The sequence below is a fragment of the Gymnoscopelus microlampas genome (assembly GCF_963454915.1).
Source record: "Gymnoscopelus microlampas genome assembly, chromosome: 7".
NCBI lineage: Eukaryota > Metazoa > Chordata > Actinopteri > Myctophiformes > Myctophidae > Gymnoscopelus > Gymnoscopelus microlampas.
The window spans coordinates 56,206,866-56,214,365 of record NC_139944.1 but is presented as its reverse complement, the minus strand read 5'-3'; the positions used below and the strand labels follow the sequence as shown (position 1 = coordinate 56,214,365).

General features: G+C 42.3%; 1 protein-coding gene across 3 annotated transcripts in view; it reads left to right on the top strand.

Annotated features, from left to right (window-relative positions):
- Positions 1-7,500, top strand: part of rbl1 (retinoblastoma-like 1 (p107)) — a 42,737-nt gene that overhangs the window by 2,980 nt on the left and 32,257 nt on the right. For all 3 annotated transcript variants that reach the window (XM_084063467.1, XM_084063466.1, XM_084063465.1), the window contains exons 2-5: positions 2,472-2,605; positions 3,712-3,915; positions 4,602-4,666; positions 5,996-6,124. In XM_084063467.1, the coding sequence (XP_083919593.1) occupies positions 2,472-2,605; positions 3,712-3,915; positions 4,602-4,666; positions 5,996-6,124 (532 nt within the window). The remainder of the gene's footprint in view (positions 1-2,471; positions 2,606-3,711; positions 3,916-4,601; positions 4,667-5,995; positions 6,125-7,500) is intronic.

Below are 7,500 nucleotides of genomic sequence, written 5' to 3'. Positions count from 1 at the left end.
TGAAAGAGCAAAGGACTGCAAAGACACACAGTAACATTCTCATTGTTCATTTGAACTCTTTTTGTGTGTTCTGTCCACCCAGAGAGGCATGTGTTTGATGCTATCTTTATTGCAACATGTTTCTTTCATCAAACTTTTTAGAAGGCTTTTTTAAAATGGTCCCCAGGTCTAAACGGTTTAAGCAGAAGCTGACATGATGGGACAGGTGAAGGGTTAGGTGACGAGAGGATCAGCTGTTTTACTGACTCAGCGGGGGGCTTGTGACACCTATCACACTTCATTTAAACATGTAAATGAGTGGTATCTCTAGCCAGTATCTGCTGACCCCCTCTTCTGCTGTCTGCCTGGGACCACACCCGTCTTAGAACTCAGCTTCCATTGTGTGATCTCCACTACACATCTGTCTGTTCTACTGTTATTCTCATTGTGTTATGATGATGTGTTGTTCTTCCTCCTTATACGCGTGACGCCAACAGCGTTTTCCTGGGGAGTTGAAGGCGGGGGGGGGAGCGTAGTCAGGGCACAGACGGCTGTGTTGTTGACGGACAACGGGATGCACGCTTATGAGAAACGACACAAATAAAACCTGCCTTAACCTTTAAGACCTGAGGCCATTCTTCAAAAAAAATCTAAATCCTAACATTTTTTGGGGGAAAAAAACAGAAAAAAAACAAGATTTTTCAAAAACAGCAGATCTACAAGCGATGAGCTTGTAGATCTGCTGTTTTTGAAAAGCCAAAGAAAGCTAAAGTGACACAGATGCGTTCCAGGTCTTAATGGGTTAACAGTTGCGCTCATTAGCGCAAGATGAGGATAAAGGAAACATTGATTGATTGATGTACTTTATTTAGTAAGACATGAGAACAGTACATAACAGTACATGGAAGTACAAATTCACAATACAAGGTCTACTAAACTGGACAACTCATTAAGCACGTAGCTTGTTTAAGATGAGATCCCCACGCACACAAATCATGATGACATATAAGAGACAGACAGATATACACACTACTATACAGAATGTCATACAATCAGTTTACAGGTTACTGGTATGAAGAGTGAGAAATATGTACAAATAAGAAAGAGAGGGGGTGGGGGGGTAGGGGGTAGGTTAGGACTTGGACAGGGGCCATTTTTGAATTGCAGCCTCCTGAAGGTGTATCTTTAGGGCATTTTTGAAAGTGAGTAGGGTTTTACACTCCTTTACTCCTTTTGAGTCTAAATGTACAGTTTGATAATTCACAACTACTACTACTTTTGTATTTGAAACTTTAAAATTCTCTAAATATTATAAACTTTCACAACAGCTTAAGTACAAATATCATTCATGAAAAGGCTACTATAGGCTACAGTGAAGTCGGACTGAATGACTGAAACGTTTATTCTTTTTTTTTTACTCTCTTGGTGTTTTGTTGTAGGGCAGTGGTTTTCAACCTTTTTCGTGTCAAGGACCCCCAAATTGACACACATTAGCCCACGGACCCCCATTTGAAAAGATACGCCTCAACCCTTTTAATTTCTCGGGGCTCCCAATCTACACCGTATTATCGTCATCAGTGTTCATTTAACTCTTGACGGGTCCATTTGGTTCCATTTGTACCCTCTCAGAGTTACAGACACAATAAGGGTAAATTTGGTTCCTAACTATTCATTTGGCTGGGGGACCCCCTGGAACCCCCTCAAGGACCACTGGTGGAGAACCACTGTTGTAGGGGATTATCTGGCACACATGTGTGTATCTGTTATGAAAGAGAAATGGTATCATCAGTGAAACGGCTCTAGTCCTTGGGAAACCATAAACCTACATGTGTTGTTGCCATATTTACATTTCCTTTCAAATTACAAATCCTTATAAGCTATATATATCTGTGGACCCTTTAATAAACAGAAAATACATTTTCCGGTAGGTGTCAAAATCTCAGCCAATCAGGAGAAAGTACCCATTTTGAAGCTTCATTTTCCAGTTCCAATTTTGTCTGCTCATTTCTTAGTGTCATCACTTCCAATTTCACTTGTTTAATCTATATCCTGATTGAGTTCTCTGTCCTGATTGGATAAAATTGGAAATGAAACTGACACTGAAACGAAAATGTATTTTCTGTTTAATAAAGAGGTGGAGAGACAAGGAGACTCCTTTTACTGAACAAACACTCTATAGCAATGAGTACTATCACAATATAGAGCTATTTAACACTTATTTTAACCAAAGAAAATCACTTACCCTACCTTTAAAAAACAGCAAAACAAAACTAGCAGATCTACAAGTTTCACGCCGTGTTTTGAGCGTGTAGATCTGCTACTTTTGATGCTTTTGTAGAGAACTGCTACTGTTCTCATTGTGATGTGTTCTCCATTAGGGAGAGGTGTTCCACAGGGCCTGTGTTCTGTACTCATTGTGTTGTGTTCATCTCCAGGGAGAGGTGTTCCACAGGGCCTGTGTTCTGTACTCATTGTGTTGTGTTCATCTCCAGGGAGAGGTGGTCCACTGGCTGGCCTGTGCTCTGTACTCGGCCTGTAGGAAGGGTTCGATCCCCACCGTGGGTAAAGGACTGATGGAGGGAAACTGTGTGTCTCTGACCAGGATCCTCCGCACGGCCAAACTCAGGTCTGTACCTTTAACACCTTAACCCATTAAGACCTGGAACTGTGTCATTTTTAGATTTGAGCTAAAAAGCATTATTTTACACTTTGGCTATTCAAAAATAGCAGATCTACAAGCTCGTAGTGCGGCACCGAGTGCCGCACTACGAGCTTGTAGATCTGCTATTTTTTTTAATCGTGAAAATGTGTGCAAATCATTTAATATATATATTTTTAAAGCGAATATTTTTTACTCAAATCTTTGCTTCTGGGGGGTCCCTGGAACAAAATATTTTGATGGGGGTCCGCGGCCAAATACATATCATTTCGGGGGTCCTTGACGTGAAAAAGTTTGAGCACCACTGATATAGAAACATACGTTTATCAGAAAACTGTTGGGATTTAGGAGACATGTAGAATCGGCTTCAGGTCTTAAAGGGTTAAGACCTGAGGCAGATTCTACAAGTGCTTTCTAAATCCCAACAGTTTTCTGAAAAAACGTATGTTTCTATATCAGTGGTGCTCAAACTTTTTCATGTCAAGGACCCCCAAAATGTATTTGGCCGCCAACCCCCATCTCGAAATATTTTGTTCCAGGGACCCCCAGAAGAAAATATTTGAGTTAAAAATGTTTGCTTAAAAACAATATATATTCAAAGATTTGCACACATTTTCAAGATCTACGAGCTTGTATATCTGCCATTTTTGAATAGCCAAAGTATAAAATAATGCCCCCCATCTGAAAATGTTTTGTGCCGGCCAGGGACCGCTCGGAAGAGAAGATATGTGTTAAAAATGCAAAAAAGATATTCTAAATGCACTTCAAAACACTTTCACCATTCTTCAAAAACAATAAAAAAAATACCAGATATACAAAAGGTCAAAGCGTGGCACAAAGTGATGCGCTGTGAGCTTGTATATCTGCTATTTTTTAAGAACCACTTACAAACGTGATCAATAAAGGTTTATTCAGCAGAAATGAAATGTTTGTGATTCCTACAGGGCTGCTAACAGTTAATCAAACTCCTCGGTTTAGTCTACTATAAAAAAAGTGTGTGTGTGTGTGTGTGTGTGTGTGTGTGTGTGTGTGTGTGTGTGTGTGTGTGTGTGTGTGTGTGTGTGTGTGTGCAGTCTGATCCAGTTCTTCAGTAAGATGAGGAAGTGGGCCGACATGTCCAACCTGTCCCAGGACTTCAGGCAGCGCATGGAGAGCCTGGAGAGGAACTTCGAGGTCTCCACCGTCATATTCCGCAAGTTCGAGCCCATCTTCATGGACATGTTCCAGAACCCTCAGGGCAGCGAGCCGCCCAGACAGCCACGCAGCAGGAAACACAGGTGACCATGTGATGAGACTTCAGTCTCAGAGAAGAGGGACAGACGGCCATGACACTACATTTTAACACATTGATTGCCAAGATATTAAACATAGTTCAAAACAAATTCCGGTGCTCCTACATTTGTGTTACCATTGAAGTTCAGAAGTTAATTTCGAGCCTGCGTTCGCACACCAACTCAACCACTTTTTCCCCTGTATTCTCTTCTGCACTCATCCTTTCTTTCTTGATGTCTCTGTTTTCTCTACTTCTCCATTTATCTCCGTCTCTTCTCTCTGTCTCTCTCTATATGTCTATTTATCTCTCTCTATATGTCTGTCTCTTTATATCTGTCTGTCTCTCTATATGTCTATCTCTATCTGTCTGTCTGTCTCTCTCTACATGTCTGTCTGTCTCTGTCTGTCTGTCTGTCTCTCTCTACATGTCTGTCTGTCTCTCTATCTGTCTGTCTCTCTCTCTATCTGTCTGTCTCTCTCTATATGTCTGTCTCTTTATGTCTGTCTGTCTCTCTATATGTCTATCTCTGTCTGTCTGTCTGTCTGTCTGTCTCTCTGTCTCTCTCTGTCTCTGTCTGTCTGTCTGTCTGTCTCTCTCTACATGTCTGTCTCTCTCTACATGTCTGTCTCTATCTATTTGTCTCTCTCTCTCGTACACACCTGCTCTAACTCAAAGTGTTGTCTCTTCCAGACGTCTGCCCTGTCATATCAGTGACGTCTTTAAGTTCTGTTGGACGTTGTTTGTCTACACCAAAGGTAAACAAGCAGCCGCTCTGTGTGTCTGTCTGTGTGTTGAATGCATGTGCACTAGAGATGTGTGTCTGTCTGTGTGTTGAATGCATGTGCACTAGAGATGTGTGTCTGTGTGTTGAATGCATGTGCACTAGAGATGTGTGTCTGTGTGTTGAATGCATGTTGCACTAGAGATGCACGGATAGGGTTTTGTCGTCACCCAAATCCGCATCATACCGTATACATGTTCATTATCCACCCGCCATCCAACCACCTTAATTATACCGTCCTATTTGTAGATCCGCACCGACCGCATCAAAATATTATTATTTTCCTGACGTTAGTTTTCTTATAAACAATGTTACTCACCACTGTCTGTCGCGTTGTAGTGACTGTATACAACATTTTTTTTTCAAACTTTTTTTTGTTTTTAATCACAAAGAAAAACAAAGTAATCTAAACATATCCGAAATGGTGAACTATTGCCTTCAACTGTTCCAAACATGCAACTTTCCATGAACCATTTTAATTATTAATAACAGTCCACCAGTAGAGCGTGCTCTCGTTTATTTTAATAGAAGCCTTATTAACTATAATTCTAGTGTTCATTTTTGTATATTTTTAAGCCAAGGTTGCAGCAATACTCTGAAAGGCATACTCAGGAATGTGAAGTTTTGTTTAGCAGTACAGCTGTAGTAAGTTGGGGGGGGGGGGGGGCAATGCGCTGAATGCGGCCCCCCAGAGTGATTGAGGAAATGTTGTGGCCCTCACCATCTACAAAGTTGCCCACCCCTGATATAGACTGTAGAGAAACCTCTTATCTCCGTATTTTAACTTTTTCAGTAAACTAATGCCGTACTCCACCATTCTATGTCAGACAAAAGGAGCAAGCGTGACGTGTTTTGAGCTTGTAGATCTGCTATTTTTGCTTTAGATATACTTATGTTAACTTTATGAACTTAAATACAAATACATTCATTAAGCTACTAATATAGACTGAAGTCATTAAAGCGGGTCATGTTTGCATGTTAGGAATTGTGTAACAGCTGAAATCAATAATATATCACTATTCTGATATTAACCTGAGGGCCGCATTAAGTGAAGGTGGGGGCCGCATGTGGCCCCCGGGCCGCCAGTTGCCCACATATGCACTGACTACAGAGTGGAAATTAAGCTATACTGTGTGTGTGTGTGTGTGTGTGTGTGTGTGTGTGTGTGTGTGTGTGTGTGTGTGTGTGTGTGTGTGTGTGTGTGTGTGTGTGTGTGTGTGTGTGTGTGTGTGTGTGTGTGTGTGTGTGTGTGTGTGTGTGTGTGTGTGTGTGTGTGTGTGTGTGTGCACGCGCGCGCGTGTAGGTAACTTCCGTATGATAGGTGATGATCTGGTGAACTCCTACCACCTGTTACTGTGTTGTCTGGACCTGGTGTTTGGCAACGCTCTGCTCTGTGCCAACAGGAAGGAGCTCATCAACCCCACCTTTAAAGGTGAGTGTGTGTTTGTATTATTACTATAGAAGTACTGAAAGTCCTGACGTCACTGGTTCATCCCCTGGGTCGTGGAAGTAATTTCTCTATGGAGAAGAACATTGGGTCATCTTAGAATCGTCTCATATAAGAATTGTGGTCCAAAAATAAACAAGCTGTCTCTGTGATATTGTCAGGGAGGTGGCTCTGTATCGTTTATATCAGTGGTTCTCAAACTTTTTCATGTCAAGGACCCCCTAATTGACACTTATTACCCCGCGGACCCCCATTTGAAAAGATACGGACCCCCGTTTAATGGCATTTACACCTCTGGGACCCCAATTCACATTGTAAAACCAATGTTAATTTAACTCTGAGAGTGTACAAATGGAACCAAATGGACCCGTGGTTCCATTTGCACACTCTCTGAGTTACAGACCCATAAGAGTCCATTTGGTCCCTGTCCATCATTTAGCTGGGGACCCCCTGGAACCCCCTCAAGTACCCCTGGGGGTCCTCGGACCCCACTTTGAGAACCAATGGTTTATATTATAATGTACATAACATAACGAAAAAACATCACATGGATGCACCTGGGACGTATCATCAGTGTTGTAGCCTGGGGTCATAGGGTGTTTCGGGTCTCGCAACAACAGACACCCTCGTCCAGGTGACCCAGCCGGGGTTGATCAAGCCCCCGACTTACGTCCCAGGTACCCACGGTCAGTCCTAAATAGGGAAAGACAGGGCCACTCAATACGCTTGTCCAAAACTACGAGTGGCCCTGTCTTTCCCTGTTTAGGTCTGACCGTGGGTAGCTACTAGCTACTGTATATATTGTCAGGGAGGAGGTTCTGTATCGTTTATGATAGTCAGTCACTCATATTTGATACAGTCTGTTTCTGGCAAAAATGTAACTAATTCGTCGGAAGTAACATTAGTGTTTTCTCACCGTCAGTTGATGCTTCATATCCATAAGAGTCAAACCGCCGGGATCATTTGTTTATTTTTGGAACACAGTTCTTATTTGGCGCGATATTAAACACGTCTATGGGGATTCAGAACGGGGGAATAAAAATGCGACCCAGGTAGGATGTGTAGGGTGTGATTACGTCAGACCTCGGTGCTCTATACCTGTGAGGACGCACGGTAGAATATGAGAAATAGATGTTCTGAGGCCTTGGTTCTCAAAGTGGGGTCCGGGGACCCCCAGGGGTCCTTGAGGGAGTTCCAGGGGGTCCCCAGCTAAATGATTGTATGAACCAAATGGACCCTTATGGGTCTGTAATTCTGAGAGTGTACAAATGGAACCAAATGGACCCTAACGGGTCCATTTGGTTCCATTTGTACACTCTCAGAGTTAAATTAACATTGATTTTACTATTTAAATGGGGGTC